The sequence below is a fragment of the Chanodichthys erythropterus genome, chromosome 22 (genome assembly GCF_024489055.1).
Source record: "Chanodichthys erythropterus isolate Z2021 chromosome 22, ASM2448905v1, whole genome shotgun sequence".
NCBI lineage: Eukaryota > Metazoa > Chordata > Actinopteri > Cypriniformes > Xenocyprididae > Chanodichthys > Chanodichthys erythropterus.
Window position 1 is genome coordinate 16,914,706 of NC_090242.1, and position 18,810 is coordinate 16,933,515.

At 40.0% G+C, this 18,810-nt stretch overlaps 1 protein-coding gene across 1 annotated transcript in view; it reads right to left on the reverse strand.

Moving 5' to 3' along the window:
* The window catches only part of cacna1bb (calcium channel, voltage-dependent, N type, alpha 1B subunit, b), a 194,733-nt gene that overhangs the window by 109,879 nt on the left and 66,044 nt on the right, over nt 1-18,810 (reverse strand). Inside the window, exons 4-6 of the mRNA XM_067376885.1 lie at nt 15,073-15,164; nt 14,792-14,944; nt 10,329-10,516 (exon numbers count right to left, since the gene is read on the reverse strand). Coding sequence (XP_067232986.1) covers nt 10,329-10,516; nt 14,792-14,944; nt 15,073-15,164 — 433 coding nt within the window. The remainder of the gene's footprint in view (nt 1-10,328; nt 10,517-14,791; nt 14,945-15,072; nt 15,165-18,810) is intronic.

Sequence of the window (18,810 nt, forward strand, 5' to 3'; positions counted from 1 at the left end):
GAATCGTCTGTGACGGGGGGCTATCTGGATGTGAAAATACGCATCCTTCAGGTCCAGCGAGCAGAACCAGTCCTCGGGGCAAATGTGCGCGAGGATCTGCTTCAGCGTCAGCATTTTGAACTTCCGTCTCATGAGGGAGTGATTCAAAAGCCTGAGGTCTAGGATGGGTCTGAGACCGCCATCCTTTTTGGGGACCAGAAAGTAGCGGCTGTAAAAGCCTGTCTCGCTCTCTGACGGAGGAACCATTTCCACAGCTCCTTTTTCCAGCAACGACATGACTTCGGCCCGGAGGACATGAGCGTCGTCCGGATTGACCGATGTTTGAAGCACCCCGGCGAAGCGAGGGGGCCGTCGTGCAAACTGGAGCGAGTAGCCCTGGTTTACGATCCCCATGACCCATTCTGACACATCGGGGATGGCCTGCCAGGCCTCGGCCCGAGTGGCTAGGGGTTGAATAATGTTGGGTGACAGACCGCCGTTGAGAGGGTCGTACACCGCGAGGGGTGGAAGAGGAAATTTGCTCTTTTTGTGATGAGGTAAAAATTTGTCCGCCGTGAAAACGGCGTTTGGGTGGGCGCAACAGGTGTGGGCCCAGCTGTCACTTGGAGTATGTTTCCCACGCCCGGAAATAAACGAGGCGGAGGGGAAATTACCCGTGGGAGCTTTTGGGGTGGTCCGGTCGTAACGGGACGGTCCCCCATCCTCTTCCTGTCCGACGAATCAGGACGACTTCGGAGGCACCGGGTCCAGCACAATCCTGGGCCGGGGTCCCTGGCGCCTCGGGAAGGGAGGGCGCTTCGCAGGGCGCGAGCGCTGGCGATGCTCCTGGGGCGGCGCTGCCTGTGTTGCAGGTGGGGCTGGTTTGTTCTGCTGAGCCGGCGCAGTCCTGGGGCGGCTAGACGCAGAAGCGGAGCTGGAGCGCTTAGGCAAGAAATGCCTCATAGCCTGAGACGATTTCTGCGCGGCAGTAAAGCGCTCAGTGAAGCCATCCACTGCAGGCCCGAAGAGACCAGAAGGCGAGACCGGGGCGTCTAAGAAGGCCGTCTTGTCTAGGTCTTTGATCTCCGTTAGGTTGAGCCACAGGTGGCGCTCCAACACGACCAGGCTGGCCATGGAACGACCGATGGCCTGGGCCGTAGCCTTCGTAGCTCGCAGGGCAAGATCCGTGGCGCTGCGGAGATCTTTGAAGGCTGGCGCGTCGATTCCAGACTCATCCAGAGAGCGGAGGAGTTTGGCCTGGAATGCTTGAAATATGGCCATGGTGTGGAGCGCAGAGGCAGCTTGGCCCGCCGAGGTGTAAGCCCGTCCAGCCAGAGTAGAGGTGGTCCGACAGGGCTTGGAAGGAAGGGCCCTCTTCGTCTTCCAACCCACAGCCGCGGGAGGACAGAGGTGAGCAGCCACCGCTTCATCTAGGGGTGGCAAGCGCTCGTATCCCTTCTCCTCGGCGCCGTCGACGGCGGTGAGGGCGGAGCGGTGCGTAGTGTGGAGGCGGGCAGAGTAAGGAGCGCGCCACGACTTCGTCAGCTCTTCGTGGACCTCAGGAAAGAAGGGCGCTGAACGCTGGCGAGGTGCTTGGCGGCGGCCTGGCAGAAACCATTCGTCCAGGCGGCTGCGAGACGGCTCCTCTGGAGGGGCCCACTCGAGGTCCAGCTCTTCAACGGCTCTAGACAGGATGCGGAAGAGCTCGGCATCCATGCCCTGGCCATGCTCGATGGGTTCCAAGGGGAGGCGGTGGAGCGGGGTCTTCCGGCTCGCCAGCCCATCCTTCCGCTTCGGAAGCCGCAAGAGACATGGAGTCGTCTTGTTCGTCGTCTGTTCCCCCGAATGAGACGAGGTCACTCGCTTCTGCGGAGGGACGCTGCTCAGGGCGAGAGAACAGAACTGGAGAGAGTTCCCTGGGAGGAGAGGGCGAGGCACGCGGGGGCTGGGCCGGCGTGAGCTCGCTCAACTCCTGGCGCTGAGTCGCTCTACCCCGCTGTCTTTTCCTCGCCGGACCGCGGGAGGAAGGAGACGGGAGGGCGCGAGCGGCGAGATCGCCCTCAGTGAAGAAGGCGACCCGCGAGCGCAGGGAAGCGAGACTCATACACTCGCAGTGCGGGCATGAGTCTCCAGCGAGCGCGCCGTCTGCGTGGGGCTTGCCCAGGCAAGCGACACACTCGCTGTGTCCATCGTCGTCGTGCAGGGGGGCCCTGCAAGTACCACATGAGTGGCGGGGCATCGTGAGACGCCGCTGCCGTGAAAACGGCAATTGGGTGGCTCTTTTAGAGCGGCGAGGGCCGCGGAAGCTCTTAAAGCGGTGAAAACCGCTGGAAATCGCTCTTTTAGAGCGGCGTTTAAGCCGCGGATGAAGCTCTCAGGCGGCGCGCCGGATGGCGGCAGGGGACGCACAGGAAGCGGCCGGAAGCGGGAAGCGGGAGGCGGCGGCTCGGCGACGGCGCTAGAAGCTGCAGTCCGCGAGGGCGCCGGCGCTTTCTTCCACCGGCGAGTCCAGGCGAGTCCGCTGCGGGAGCCTCTTCAGACGGCGGCGAGAGCAGAAGGCGGCGAGCTTCTTCGGCTTCAGGCGGAGATCAGCGAAGAGAAGTAGATGTCGTCGCTGAAGGAGAAAACACTGAAATCCTATGGCGAAACGCCTGCTTATATAGCCCTATACCCCGCCCATTTCGGCGGGAATATTCGCGCGCTTTGTCGCCATAGGCCGCGCAGCTATGCCGCGCCGCCATTGGTTCAACAACTTGTCTATGAGTGAACCAATGACGGTGCAGTTACACTGCGTTATTGAAAAAGGCTTCAGCAGCGGGGAAAAAGGGAGACCTTTCCCCATACGCAGTACGAGTGAAGTATCGAAAGGGAACACTGATTACATCGAAACACACACACTGGCTACTGGAATAGCACAACAGCTGCAGGCTGACTATACATTTTAGTTTAACAATTGTCACACATGGGGCTACTGGCCACATGATGTCTCATTTCGGGCAGCACGTCAATAAACGACACCTTATTACTGTCCTGGTGGGAGTTGACTGTTTTTAGACAAATTAACATTACAAATGATTGACCAGAAGGTAGGTTTTAGATTAATTAAAGATACTGTAAGTACGACAACATCAAGAAGTGAATAATTCCAAAATCACCACAAAGGGGTACCTCAAAATACTTTTAGAAATTACTTGAGACCTTCCACAAGGGTTGCTTTGTTGCAAAATCCAATTTTCAAGAGCAGTGATTGAAGGAAAACCAATCTAGTTTCTGCTTGTTTACTGCTGCATTTCATTCAAAGTAGGTTATTCCTACTTCTTCTGAATAAAAATGTTCCATTGCTTGATGCTCAGAAGATGACAGGCATGTAAGTAAACAAAATGGCAATGCTACCATAAAGTATGTCAGTATCAACAGGTCACCTAGAAACCAATGATGCTATGCAATGCAATCATACGTTCTGCAAGTGTACGACCATGAACGGAAAGTTCTTGTTTTTTCACTCCTGTTTCTGCAATCTGAATTTATTATGTAATATAGGAGTTTAGACTCATTTGCAGCAAATAGCAGCCATTTTATTTGCTTAAAGGTCCGAAAAAAAAAAAAAATCAGATCAAGTTACATTTTCTGCGTTTTTCGTATCCGTAGCAAGCATTTTGAGAGGTGTTTTGACAATTCAGAGCCACGGAACAAGCGAACACCAAAATCCGGAATGGCGTCTGGCAAGACTTCGCCTCGCAGCACAAAGCACTGTATGACAAACAAAGTGCAGAATAGCAAAGCATCAAATTGAGCCACTGACATCCTGAAGTAAACTTTGAATCGCTCGGGACAATCCTGCAGCACCTTGAAAAGGATGTGGAACTTTCCTTTCTCTTTATGTAATCTCAGGATTGGATGAACCCAATATTTCCTCTTTCTATTTCTCTTTTTATGAAGAGAGGGGACAACAAAATCATCCTCACTGCTTGAAGACTCCATTTTTGTATTGTTTTGCGAATCAGACTCAGTGTGTGTATGGTTTCTGTGTGTGATGAATTTTTAGGATGGCAAATACGAAAAAACACATGAACATGTATGTCTCGCCATGTTCAGACAAATCTCCTTCCCACATAAATTTTCAAATTACAAGTCAAAATTCAAATGCCACTCTATTGCACTTTTCAAGGTAGTTGACAATGACCAAAGATTGTGACATCTATAACACTAAAAAGTCTTAAAACAACTGACACTGTAAATATTTATTGAACAAATCCAGTTAAAGGGTCGTTCCAAGCCTGTGAGTCCGTAACCCGAAACACTGCTTCAAGAAGCTTCATCTCCAGCAGGTAGTGTTGTTCCACTACAGGGGATCTGACCAGCATCCCCAAACAAGCATGACACAGCAGTGGTAATTAAGCAGAAAGCGATTAATCTCTAGCAAAGCGAGAGAGTAATAAAACTAACAGGCATGAAATGAGGAGTGCCATGTCATTAGCAGAGGACTCCGCCCCCGCTGGCTTGTTTGGGCCGGAGCTCATTAAGGGTGGGGATAATGTACCAGTGTAGCCTCTTAGGTTGAGAAACTTACACTAACCTCTGGCCCTCAGCCTGTCTGTCATTTAAAGAGTGACAACTTGATGCTCAATAGAGAAATACCTTTCCATTTAGACAAGGCACATAATCGTTTTATTTTTTTACGTAGGAATTGAGTCTTAGAATATGATTCTATCACAGTCATGGTTTTGCTGCACTGGCAACATTTGGGATATGGAAGAAAGAATTTATGTGCATAATCCATTACAGACAATCCCATTATTCCATTGTGCCGTTCCATCACAGCGCTATGAAGACATCAATCCAAGAAGTCACATTCCAGCTACTCTGACATGCAATCTCGAAAATGGAGTGCTGCCATTATTCTTATTTCATGATGTGATCCATCCTGTATTCCAACCATAAACAAACAAAAAAAGAAGCATATTACACATCTAGCATGGTAGCCTTAAAAAAAGTACTCAGAACACCAGTTTCCCTGAATTACTAAGAGTGAGGCTGATTTCATGCCCTGTGCTGTTTCTATACATTAACTGTTTTGCTTTGGAAACACATGTAACTCCTTACAAATATCCTTTTAAGACAATTCAAGTAAAATTCAGCAGAAAAAGCTAAAAATACTCCGTCATTTTTTATCATACAGGTAAGAGTAAATCATCTAAAGAAAACAAACAGCTTTCTGCCATCTCTGTGAGCATGCCAAAAATTAAACCAAAACTCAGTGTATACTTTTCTCACAGACATCAGAATTATATCTACAGAAAGCTTGAAATGTCAAGCGATTGTCAACAAATTCAAGTGGGAAACAAATATTCTCAGATAAGATTATGTAATCCATATGGAACATGCATATAGGTGCTTTAAGTGTGCGCCTGAGAGCTGCTTAGGCTATGTTTTATATATTAAAGGAACACTCCACTTTTTTTGAAAATAGGCTCATTTTCCAACTCCCCTAGAGTTAAACAGTTGAGTTTTACAGTTTTCAAATCCATTCAGCCGATCTCCGGTTCTGGTGGTACCACTTTTAGCATAGCTTAGCATAGTTCATTGAATCTGATTAGACCGTTAGCATCGCACTTAAAAATGACCAAAGAGTTTTGATATTTTTCCTATTTAAAACTTGACTCTTCTGTAGTTAAATCGTGTACTAAGACCGACAGAAAATGATAGTTGCGATTTTCTAGGCTGATATGGCTAGGAACTATACTCTCATTCAGGCGTAATAATCAAGGAACTTTGCTGCCGTATCATGGCTGCAGCAGGCGCAATGATATTACGCATATTGATTTATATTTATATTTATATATATATATTATATTGATTTACTCTCTATTTGACACCAATTATAGGTCTTTGCTTGTCAATGCAAAGGGATTAAGAAGTGCACTGAGCTACTTTATAAACGAGTCAGTCTCTGTGAAATAGGATTGAAGCCCCTGGGCTAAAGGAACGGTTTAACTACAAGCTCCAGTAGTTACAAATTGGCAATAAAATGATGAAGCCGGCTATGGTCTCCCAGAGACGTGTTTTTACAGTATTCTGAGAACAAAAGTTGTTTTTAAAGGCCCTGCAGAATGCCCGAGGGGCCACCAATGCAGTTTGGGAGGTCATGTGGCTCTTTAGCCCATGCTAATCAGATCAATCACACATACTGTATGCACACGCTGAGCTAAAGTTGCTTTGAGAAATGGTTTATCGTACTTCATAAGAACACTCTGCATTGCACGTGCAAGAGTGTAGAGAGATGAGAGAAGTGCTCTGTTCCAAAACCTTGTGTGTTGCCTACAGAGGCAGCATTTGTTCGTGTTTTTGTCTTTTAGTAATAGTTGATTGCCAAACCTGCAGTAAACTTTTTTAGCTTGTCAGCTAGGTAATATGATGTAACTGCATGACACAGAGGATTTGTCAAAATTGTGACAATCTTGGTAGCATCAATAAGAATTTCATGGAGTTTACTGTCTCATTACAATAACTATATAATTTAGAGACATATTTCGACTTTTCTTTGTAAGGAAAATCTAACATTTAATGAAAACAATTATTTATTTATAGGTGTCAAAAATGTATGATATTTAAATTAATAATGCTTATTTTACAGACATATTTCAACTTTTCCTTGTAAGGAAAATCTAACATTTCCGGAAAACAATTATTAATTTATACTTGTGAAAAATGTAAGATATTTAAATTAATATTGCTTAATTTATAGACATATTTCAAATGTTCCTTGTAAAGAAAATCTAACATTTCCTGAAAAAAAATATTAATTTATACTTGTGAAAAATGTAAGATATTTAAAATAATATTGCTTAATTTACAGACATATTTCAAATTTTCTTTTTTTAAAAAATCTAACATTTAATGGAAACAATTATTAATTGCTATTATAAAAATATATATAATATTTAAAATAAAATTGCCTGTCGCAGATGAGGATTTATCAAATGTAGCCTTACTTTTGAACCCTTCAAATAAGCTTACATTTCATTCAATACTAAAAACAAGTATTAATGAAAAACATTGAGTGTAATTAAAAATGATTGTTTGACCCAATAGTAGCATTCCAATTGTTCATTTAAAAGTTTCCATAATGGTTATAGGATGCTAGAATGGAGTAGACAGTGAGGCAGATCACTAGATTTTGGAACAGAGCTCATGTGTTAGAAAGTGGGTGGATGAAAGTGCGAGAAAGACAGAGGGTATCAGCATAACCAGCAGCCCTCCGCAAATGACAGGAACAGGTTGGCAGTGTACAGTTTGAGTTCAGCTTAGCATAATTCTCGTCTCGAGGAGGAGTAGTGTGAGAAGAGCGTGGCATATGCTGCCCCACACCATGTTCTTGCAGCCTGATGCTCTGTACACATTTGTAAACTGTGAGGAGAAGGGGAGCAGGTGAAACTACAGCAGTCTGTCTTTGCTGTCACTCAGCAGGGTTAATACTACGCTCCCTGGAAGCGTTACTGAGACAGTTCAGTCCATGCCAGAATTTATCCTGAATGTGATATCTCTATAATGACTGGCCTTTGGTAAAATCACATGACCACAGTAGGGTTTTCTGTAAGTGTGAAACTCCTGCATATCATAAATTATGAACATTTTTTTTTTGCAGTTTTAACTCTTTACAGTTGAACTAAGCAAACTTCTTTCTGCTCTTCCACTTTGTATTCACATCAGCAGGCACGCACACAGATTTTAGCACCTTTACAGAAAGACAGTCTCCTGAGCTCAACACTCAGACAAGCAGAACACAGACTGTCAGATGTTCTAAAACACAACAAAAAAATTCAGAAACAAAGAAAAGCCTTTGAGATTACACAAACAATATTCCACATCAACATTCCGCACTGTCCATGTCTGTAAATGCATGTGTGTTTATGTGTGTGTGTGGGTGAGGTTAAAGAGATAGTTCACCTATAAATAAAAATTATATCATTGTTTATTCAACCTCATGTTCCAAACTTGTATAATTTTCTTTCTCCTGGAAAGCTTACAATACTTTCAATGCATGGAAAAGTTTCAGTTATTCTACATTATATACCATTTTGTGATGGTGATTAATGCCAAGCTCCAAAATTACAAAAAAGGACCTAAAGATTTAAAAAAAAATATATGACTTGTGTGCCATGTCTGAATTTATAAAAAAGTTTTCCGTGACAAACAGACCAATATTGAGTGATCTTCCCCCTCACTGTAGCCATTTTTGTAATGTGTTTAATGTGTTTAGTTCAGTTTAGAGTTCTGACTGCACTGCTATCAAAGAATCGGATGCATTAATATAATCTTACAAGCTGACGCATGGTACAGTCTGTACACTGTATATGTTTTATGTCACATGGTATTTGATGTTTTTTTGTGTTGATTTTGGTGTTTTTATATTTCTGAAAAGAAACAGTTCTTGAACAAAACCATTATTTTAGTTCATCACACAAAGCTATTAGTGGTTAAAATGCTTCCTTTGCAGCATATGGAGGTAGGAAGCCATTCGAATGCAATGATCAAATCACATCTGTCTAGTGAGAAACCTATTATTCGCTGCCTATGATATCCCACTATCATGTGCATGCGATGCCGTGATAGTTAGGCAGCAGAGCTACAGTAAGTGCAAATAGTGATAGATGCTATGTGTAAATAACACAACAAAAAGTATTTTCTTTGGACTAAGCGCAAATAGCGTTAAATGCTATACCCAATTTACATTAAGTGAAAACAGCAGTATTTTCTTCACACTAAGTGTAAATAGTAGTGAGATGCTATTTATACTATGTGCAAATAGTGGCAGATACTATTTACACCTCAGTGTATTGTAGTATTTTATAAAACAGTATGCAGTGATAACATATTCAGTGTATATGATTATATTTATTAAAATCATAAATTGATGCAGCTTTAGGACTTAATTGTCCCTATCCCTAGAGCCTGTCCCTACACTTACTCCTAGCCCTACCCATTAAACATGTGATTAAAGTGCTTTATTCGCACTACTAAATGCCCGTTAGGCACTTCATTTCCATTTTTCGAATATTTTTTAAATTACTATTTCAAATAGTGAAGCTGTTTAGTGAAGCTCTGTGAGCTGATATGCAATGGAGAAGAATGAGGATCTGTTTACACAAAACCTATGTAGTACAAAACGTAAAAGTTTTTTCTTTGTACAGATGACAACGTTATCAAAACTATCCCCATTCACATGGATCTGCAAAAATGACTAAAAACACTGTATTACACATGCCAGACAAGTAGTTGGCAATGTCACTTTGTAAATAAAGACTATATGCCACCGCATATACGCATTCTTTTCAAGGACTCGCCTTGCGCCCACCTATCCATCTTATTTTTACAGTTTACTGCCCATTGATATTCCTCTCGTTATTTTCCTGTAGAGGCTAATACCTTGGAAGTCTCGCACATTCACAGAAAACACCTTATTTCCACATTGAAAAATAAGGTGGATAGACTAAACACGTAATACGCATGTGCATGCCATCACCGTTTTCAGAGATTCGAGTTTTCGCAGTTTACAGGGATATGATAATGGTATAGTTTTCAAAAACTTCCACTTTGAAACCTGTTTTCAAAAGTTTCTGTTTTTAGTTGAAAACAGTGCCGTGTAAACAGCCCCTGAGTTCGGAAAAAGGTGGATTCAAACTCAGGTCGGTCGTTAAAGTTAACGCTTAGCACTCCACACAACTGATCCTGAGATTTCTTTCATCATTCTTCAATCAGACAATGGTGACAGAGTTAGTGTAAATAGCCTCTGACAACAAGGCGGGCTATTTGGTGTAAATAGACACTCTGATAAGAGTTGTGGTTGGCAGTCAGTTTGTGTATAAATGTAGGTTTTTGCTTAATTATTATTCTTTTTTTATTTAGCTTTTGACTTAATTTTTAATAAGACATTACTATTGTGGTATGTAAATATTTGCTTGGTTTTCACCAAAGTTATTTTGTTTTACTGTAGAACATTAGACCATTATACTGGTTCAGAAGCCTCTCTGAAACCATTGTCTTATGGGTTATTTTTTGCCATCTGGCATGATAATTCACCATCTACTGTTTTTTGGAAAAGAGCTGCTCAGACATTCAGCCTCACATCTCCTTGTATGTTTGGATTATAGAAGAAAGAAAATAATAAGGATAAAAAAATGATGTGGGAGTGAGTAAATTACAAAATTTTCATTCTTTGCATGAATGTTTATATGTGTATATATATATATATATATATATATATATATATATATATATATATATATATATATATATATATATATATATATATATATTTTTTTTTTTTTTTTTTTTTGATGGCAACTCACATGATATAGTACATCAGTCCATCCTTCCATAGTGATGCACTGGAAGACTGTGAGGATAGCGAAGAGGATGTTATCGAAATTTGTTATGCCGTAGTTGGGTCCTTTCCAGTACTCCTTACATACTGTTCCTTCGGGACACTTTCTTGCGGATTTCTCTATACCACATGGGTAATCACCAACCTTTTCTCCTGAACAAACAAACAAACAATAAGAAACATGCACATTAGTGTTCGATACGATACTTTGAAAAATATTGATATTCGATACCATTTTCGATACCACGGGGAAAACAGCCACAATGTATATACTGCCATACAGATATTTTTGTTATTACCTTTATAATTTTTTGATAAATTAGTAATTTTGCACAAATCACAGGGAGGATTTATTTGTATCTTTGAACTTAATTTAAAAAAAAAAAAAAAAAAAGACAAGTAAAAAGTCAGTAATAAAATAAAGCAAATTACAAACAACAGCACAATGCAATGAAATAGAGAGAAATTAAATAAACACGCTTTAAGTTTTTTAGGTGGGTCTAACAGTAGCATTCAAGTAAGAAATATTACAGAATTTAAAGTAATCAAATGTAAAATAACACTGGGTAGTCTTCATTTGTAAAAAATTAAGTACAGATTAACCCTTAAATGCATACCTCGGGTCTTTAGTGACCCGGGACGTCATTCACTACCCTCCTCCTTGTTCATTTTTTAAAGTTAGACTTCAACCTTCTTGGTATTCCTCAATCAATTCATTATAAAGAATATAACAAGAAAAAAATCATAAAATTATAAAAGAATGCCTATTTTTGTATTCATTTTTTGTAAAAATTGTAGAGGGTCGCAAACGACCCGAGGTGTGTATGAGTGTACGTATATTTTTTCTGCACAACAATAATTGAATCTTAGGGTGCCTGCCTCACACACCTTCACACCTGCCTCATTTAGTTCGGTTGAATCGTACCAGAGTTCGTTTGCCCCTTTGGTGCGGTTCGTTTGGGCAGGTGGGAAAGCAGCAATCGCACTCGGGTGCGCACCAAAAGCGGACCAAACAAGCGTACCGAGACCTGCTTGAAGAGGTGGTCTCGGTACGCTTTCAAACGAACTCTGGAGCGGTTCGCTTGAGATGTGAAAGCAATCGACCCAGTTAACGGACCAACGAACCAAACTATATCATTTTCATAACGGAAAATATGATATAAAAATCAGTAATGTCTGATTCTGTGAGTGAGCACATTATTTACAATATCTGAAAGCCAACGATCGCCTCTAGTGTGTAATTACACTTCTCCGTGCGAGAATGCTGTCCCGACGAAGTCTCAATTCCCGCTCTGCTTCATTATAAAATTCAAATGGTCTCTCTCGACAGACACATTGACAACAGGTCGCCTACTAGACAGCGCTGGGAAATCCAGAGATGGAGAGAGAGAGAAAGAGCGCGGGTTTGAATTTGCCGCAGCAAATATGAATTAACTTCGGGAGAGAGCTACATTTATAAAGTGTTTGTGTGTGTCTCGACAGTTACAAATAAAGCCACAATAAACTCATGGAGCGAACTTGTCAATCATTATTTTGATGGATGACGCAGAGAAAATTCTGACCAATAAGAGGACAGTTTTACTCCCATGTGACTTACCTTAACGCATTTTGGTACGCTTTGAAATGTTGCCATGTGAAAGCGAACCGAACCAAGAAAAAAAAGCAACATTGTAACAAATTTAGTCCCTGTTTCGGAACAAAACAAGCGATCAATAGGTGTGAAAACACCCTTAGATGACGGAATAAGTGCAATTCACCTTTATTCCACAAGGTGGCAATGTCTGATACACAATGCTGAAGTGAAGACTCATTCAGACAGAAAACGAAATAAGGAAAACATGAAATGGCTAAACGATTTACTGCAGAGCAAGTACTGAACGCAATCAAATATGACTGTAACTGTTACAGGATGGATCTGGTGAAGCTGTTAGCGATCGAAATATTGATTTTGAAGATGTTGAAAATTATATAGTTTTGAGAATACGTTTGAGATTACGAATTGGCTCATATCTGTGACCTCAAACATAAAACTAGCCCATTATTTGCTGATTTTACTGGGAAATGAGCTCTGACAAGGACTGTGATGATGGCATAAAACATCTGCTCAAACTGAGCCCTTTCAAGCTCCAAAAGGTAACAAAATATGATTTATTTTATTCTTCTGTAATTGTTACTCTAATATCAGAGGAGTTTTATATTATTGCGACAGGTAGAGATCCTTCCGTGTTAGATATAGATCCGGGTCGATAAAGACCCGAATATGTAATGATTGGCGAAACAGTCATGCATTTAAGGTTAAGTTAATGCTTTAATGCTTACAGTTAGTTATTCAGTCAAGAACAGCAAATGATTTTCTTTGTCTTTTGTTCTTTAATTAACATAAAAGACAGCAGCAGGTATATTAGCTGCTGTCACTTTAAGAGCTTATGCACGGATCCAACATACTGTTGCTTGCACATCATGTGTTTTCTTTCTCAACTATTTACGTTCCAAAACTGACTCTGTTATACTGAATACTGTATATACCTGAATACTCGCCAAGATGGGCCTTTTGACATAATTTTTTGTGTATTTGACTGTTTAAATGCAGTAAGTCACTCATTTTGGTACTTGTGACTCTGGTACTCTGTTTTAGAGGCGGCTTTATGTGCGCACCACTTATATATTTCAGTGGTGGTGAGCGCGTTTTTGGTGTGAGCGCAAAACCTGTGAGAATGTGTAAAATTATGCAAAATACAAGCACTATTTAACAGGAGAGAAATAGAAGAGTAAAAGGAGGTGGGTTTGTGTCACTTCACCGCCGGAGAGAAGAGAGCGAGAATGCACAGCTAGTATTGGTGTATCGATACTACAGAAAAGGTGCAGTAGGTACAACACTAATGTACGTAGGCCTACTGTATATCAGCAATCATTAAATATTTAAATAGCAAACACACACACACAGTTTTTCTCTGAGGCATAGCACCTGCTGATGTTGCTGATTGAGGGGTGAAGCAGGCAGCAGCTGAGCACATGTTAGCAGCTCAGCTTCTTATTGGAAACCTCATTACCAACACGAGCTAATTACACGCACTGTGTCCAACTGAAATAACTCTCACACACATATTACATTAACGACCTGTCAAGATCCCTCACACCATGGACACCAAAATATAGTACATAAATACACAAACATGAACACACAAACACACACAATCACAGCCCCCAGCTGCAATAGCAGAGCTTATGTCTTCATCTTCAAGAGCCGTGCTGTGAGAATACAATAGAAAATCATTTGCTTTCTGGGCTTTTGAGAAAAATATTAAATGTGATATTATAAAGGATACATTTTGTTTAAAAATTAAATAGATGCCATTTATGTTGTAATTGTGCAATTATGTTGTAATTGTGTAATCTATTCCTCATATAAAGAGATTGAGTCTCTCTTTAGAAAATTTGGACTAAATCGCTTGATTCATATGGATTACCTTTACAGTCTCTTTTTGAAGCGTCAAAGTGGTAGTTGCGTAGCTGTCAATGAAGGGACAGAAAGCTCTCAGATTTCATCGAAAAGATCTTCATTTGTGTTCCGAAATCAACTAAAGTCTTACAGGTTTAGAACAACATGAGGGTGAGTAATTAATGACAAAATGTTCATTTTTGGGTGAACTATCCCTTTAAGCCTAAGATATTATTAAAATACATTTATTTTTCCTCTCACCTCTAATTCCAATATCTATTGTGGTGTGATTTTTTTTTTAAGTACACTTAAGAATTTTTCTTGACAGGTAACTGTGTAATTGAGCTGCAGTTGGATGTAAATTGGCTGCAGGATGAAGCTTATGCTTAACTGGTTTGAGTGGAAAAAACTTCAATATACTTACACAATCAAAGCAAAATGAAACACTAATGACAGAAAGAGAGATAAAAAACAGAAAGGTGTGTCATGTCTCTCTCACCCACATTCAGTACCTAGCAGCGCAGGAAACAACAGTTTTTTGGATATGTCAGTCAGTGTATAGGAAGGAAGGTGGATGAAATTTGCATTAACAAAAGGAAGAGCCTGAGAGGACCTCTGATCAAAACAGGTTTTGTCTAGCTTTAGTGTAGCAAGTAAGAAAAATTCTGTGTGAAAGGTGTGTTCACATTTTGTTTATTTTTTGTAATGCTAGTGCTGGGTTCTTTCTGCTGTGTCTTTATTATCTACATTCTTCAATATAATCTGATAAGGAGCTGCTTTCCTTGGACAACCTGAATTTGTTGTTTCATGTGCGCTATAAAGGGATGTTTTGAAATGTTGTGCTTTGAAACATCTCTGACCACAGTGGCTGTAAGATTTATTTCATGGTTCCTCTCAAAAGAAGCTTTGCGTCATCATATTCTGTTAGGAAATTTGATTTCCATAAAAAGAAGAAAAAAAACAAAAAAAAACACAGGAAGTAGACTAACCTGTTTCGTTATTAAAGCAGGTGAGGTGGAACTTTCCCATGTAGAACTCTACACCGATGATGGCAAACATAACGATGGCAAAGAAGAGCAACAGTCCAATCTGAAGAAGGGGAACCATGGCCTTCATAATGGATTTTAATACTACTTGAAGACCTAAAGAGAGAACCAGATTTGGTTAGATTTGGAAAAATTGTGTCACTTTATCATTACTACCTATTTGTAATGTCTGAATATCTGAACAAAGTGTTAAATTGAAGTGCTTTGTACTGCCAAACACTTACTTGGGATTCCTGACACCAGTTTGAGGGGTCTCAGCACTCTGACGGCCCGCAACGTTCTTAAGTCAAACTGTGAGCCCACTGTGGTTAAAATCCTGTCACAAACACAAACATGCAAAAGTCAATAGAGACCAGGGACCAGCTAGACATTGTTTAGCTCAGATCAGTGGCCAATCAATACAGATTGTTAGATTTTTAAATTATTGGATATTTGTTTACATCGTTGATAGAAATAATCATAAAATTTAAACACAACTATTTCAATATAAACAATATAAATAATATTATTTTGTCATATATATATATATATATATATTAATTAGCACATTTTATAAATGTTCATTTTACTTTTTCATTTTAATTTGTAATTTATTAATTATTTAAATAATCACTAAATATTGAATTTAAAGGTTTTATGTACAATTTGTATTTGATAATTAGTGATGAATAATAATACTAATATTTCAGTCGTTACAATTTAATTTAATTACAATTATCCTACTTTATAATATTCACTTTTTGTTTTTTGTAATTTGTTATTTTATGTATTTATCATTAAATATTGTATTTAAAGGTTTATTAACAATATAAAGATAAAGATAATGTATATAATATTATTTAAATTAAATTATATACTACATTTACTTGATAAGTAATAATAATAATAACTGTCATGGTTCAAATTATTATATTCATATTTTTATTTATTAATTGTTTTATGCATTAATTATTTCACATTTTACTGTTTTTTGGTCCCTAAAATACCAAAACAAGAGTATTAGAAATCTACAAAGATATCACAGGTGTCACTCTATAAATTTAATTCTCTTTTTTTCACACACCCCAAAAAAAAAGAAAAAGTCTTTAATTCTCATCTCACACTGTATCAAACAGCTTTTAGGTCAGTGACTCATGTAAGGTAGCAATCACAAGAAACCCCTCTGAAGCACTGTCAGCTTTCAGTGTTGTGTGTTTATGTTCTGGAAAATCAGCATAACCTAATCTAATCTAATCCCATCATCACAGTGACACCACCGAGATGATAGCCATTAGATGTTGCCAAGGCAATGTGCCTGGCTGGCGTAATGCACATGAGCCCGTGTGTCCTCAGGAGCACTGGAGTGGAACGAGCCGCACACTGTATTTGTGCAAATGTGGTTGTGAAAAAGATCTTCCCATTAAATCACAATCATCAACTCGCAGCAGGCGAACTGGGTAAGCTTACATAAAAGTTACAGTTCTTATGTTTGGCAGAAGAGCATCTTTCTTCACTGACATATGATCTGATTTGCTCATAAGACCTGAAAGAATAGGAGGATGAGAGATTGAAAGAAAGATGGATGTCTGTGAAAAGGGAAGAGAGGATAGCAGCAGAGGGTTGGGGTGGAGGAATCATGCAGAGTGCTGTGAGGCTGAGCAGACATGCCCCATTAAATATGATAGAGCTGCCGCAACACCCCCGCAATCTAACTCACTACCCAAACAAAGAGGAGGAGAGGGAGAAAGTTAGACAAGGAGGAAGAGTAAGCAAAGTTTTCAACATTCTTTTTTTTTTAAATAAAGTTGACCTTTTCAGGAGCATGTAATGGAGTGTGGGAACAACAGCGCCCTCTGCTGGAGCAATGCAGTCAGAGTTTGAGCTCAGAGACCCTTCCTGGTGAACGTGATTTCACCAAATACAACATGTTCCTGGATCAACATCTTTGTGGATCCTGGAACAACATTCCAATCAACCAATCAGATTTGAGGGACAAGTTTACCATTTATGTCTAGTTTACAACCTGGGTTAGGTGCTTCCACAACAGTGTTATTCAACTATCATTTCCCTCTGATTTTAGGGATAAGTTATGGGTATGGTTAGGTTTAGGTGTTGGGAAAAGGTTAGGACAAAATTTTCGGATAGGAATGTTGTTCCAGGATCAACAAAATATGTTGATCCAGGAACATGTCTTACTTGGCAAAATCACAGTGACCATGCTTCATATGCAATACAAGTCAAGGGCTACCGACACATTATGAAAAACCAATGCATGAGAAAAACAGAAAATCTCATTTAATGCAAACATTCAAAATATGTAGTAAATGTGTAACATTGTTAAAAGTACTTAATGCCACATAATCAGCATGTCACGATTATTTTCACTGCTGCTGTCAAACCCAAACATTACAGACATTCACATAAGGAAACATATGTTTTAAAACCAAACAAGATTCTTACTTTATACCTAAAATTGTGTATATATGCATGGTGATATTTCACCAAAAGTAAATTCAAAGTAGATTCTCTGAGAAGTCAGTAAGTTTCTGAGAAAAAAAAAAAAAAAAAAACATCCCATCAATTCCGGCTCGGCAAAATCAAGTCCCACCCTACATATTTTCTTATTCGAGAAGCTGTTTCATTTGGACATACGTCAAAAAAGGGAAGACAAGACAATCGCAACTTCTATTTCCTGCCAACTTTAAAGGGGACCTTATAATGCAAAATTCACATTTACATGGTTTGAACACAGATGTGTGTCTACTGTCCACAGTGTCTGTAAACAACCAGCCTATAATTGTAAAAATCCACCCACTCCGTTTTTTTATAATCCCCATAAATAAAATAAGATGAAAATAAGATGTTCCAGATTTCCACCTGCTGTGACGTCTCAGTAGGGACAAGCTCCGCCCATGACTGGTGACAATCTACCCTATTAGCATAGATCCCACCCTGGATGAGCTGCAGATAGTCCGCAATGTTTATATCCTTGCTATAGCATATTTGCACCGCATAAACATTACAAATGTTCTGTTTTTGGACGTACCAATGAACATAAGAGTCTCCATAGACTCTTGGCATCTGAGCCACAGTGGATGAATTTCATTTATGAAGGCAATGAAGTTAGGTAAAATCTTAAAAACTCTTTTACTGTACTACTGCTTCACAAATGAGGGTCTGTTCAACACTAAAGTTGATTCTGATACCAACCGTTCGTGCTCAAACTTCATATCCAGTATGTTTCCAAATCATGTTCCTGAATGTGCTAATTAGCATGCTGTACGGCTAATGTGGCTAAAGATGATTATATAAATTACAACTGTAATACAAAATTATTCCTGTTATATCTCCATGCAGCATATATTCTCTGGCTCTGTAGGCATCCTAATACAGTTCGCACATGAGCACCTGTACAACAGCTTATAGATGATCATGACGGAACATGCTAATTGATAAGTTGAATAAAGTTAAAGCTGCTGTCCGCAGTTTTTCCTCTTTGTCGCCATCTCTGTTTGAAACCTGCAATTGCAGTCATATGCGGAACAGTTATCTGTACGTGCGTTGTGCCTCGGCATGGCTCGTCAGCGCGGATGAATCTAATGCTTGCTGTCAGTCACCGCACCGGTGTGGATACTGAACTTCAGAATCACAGATTCTACATCTTGAAAGTATGACCAAGTAACATTTCTGCCACTTTTGTTTTGACCAACTGAGGAAAAAAGCATTAGCCTACAATAAATCATGCTGCCAATGATGATTAAATCTAACGATCGTTTAGCTCGGATCATGTCAAACCGTGCAAATTATTATTACTGTTATATTGTTCTCAAATTGTTAATGTTAACAACATCAGCACTGCGTGACTGTGTATTTGGTCTGTATTAGCGTTACCTGTAGATTTCAATTTCTGTATCCACTCCACAGCCCGAAGTCTTTTGCTTTTTGACTACTGGTGAATCTCCAGTTGGCACTGATGATTGTCA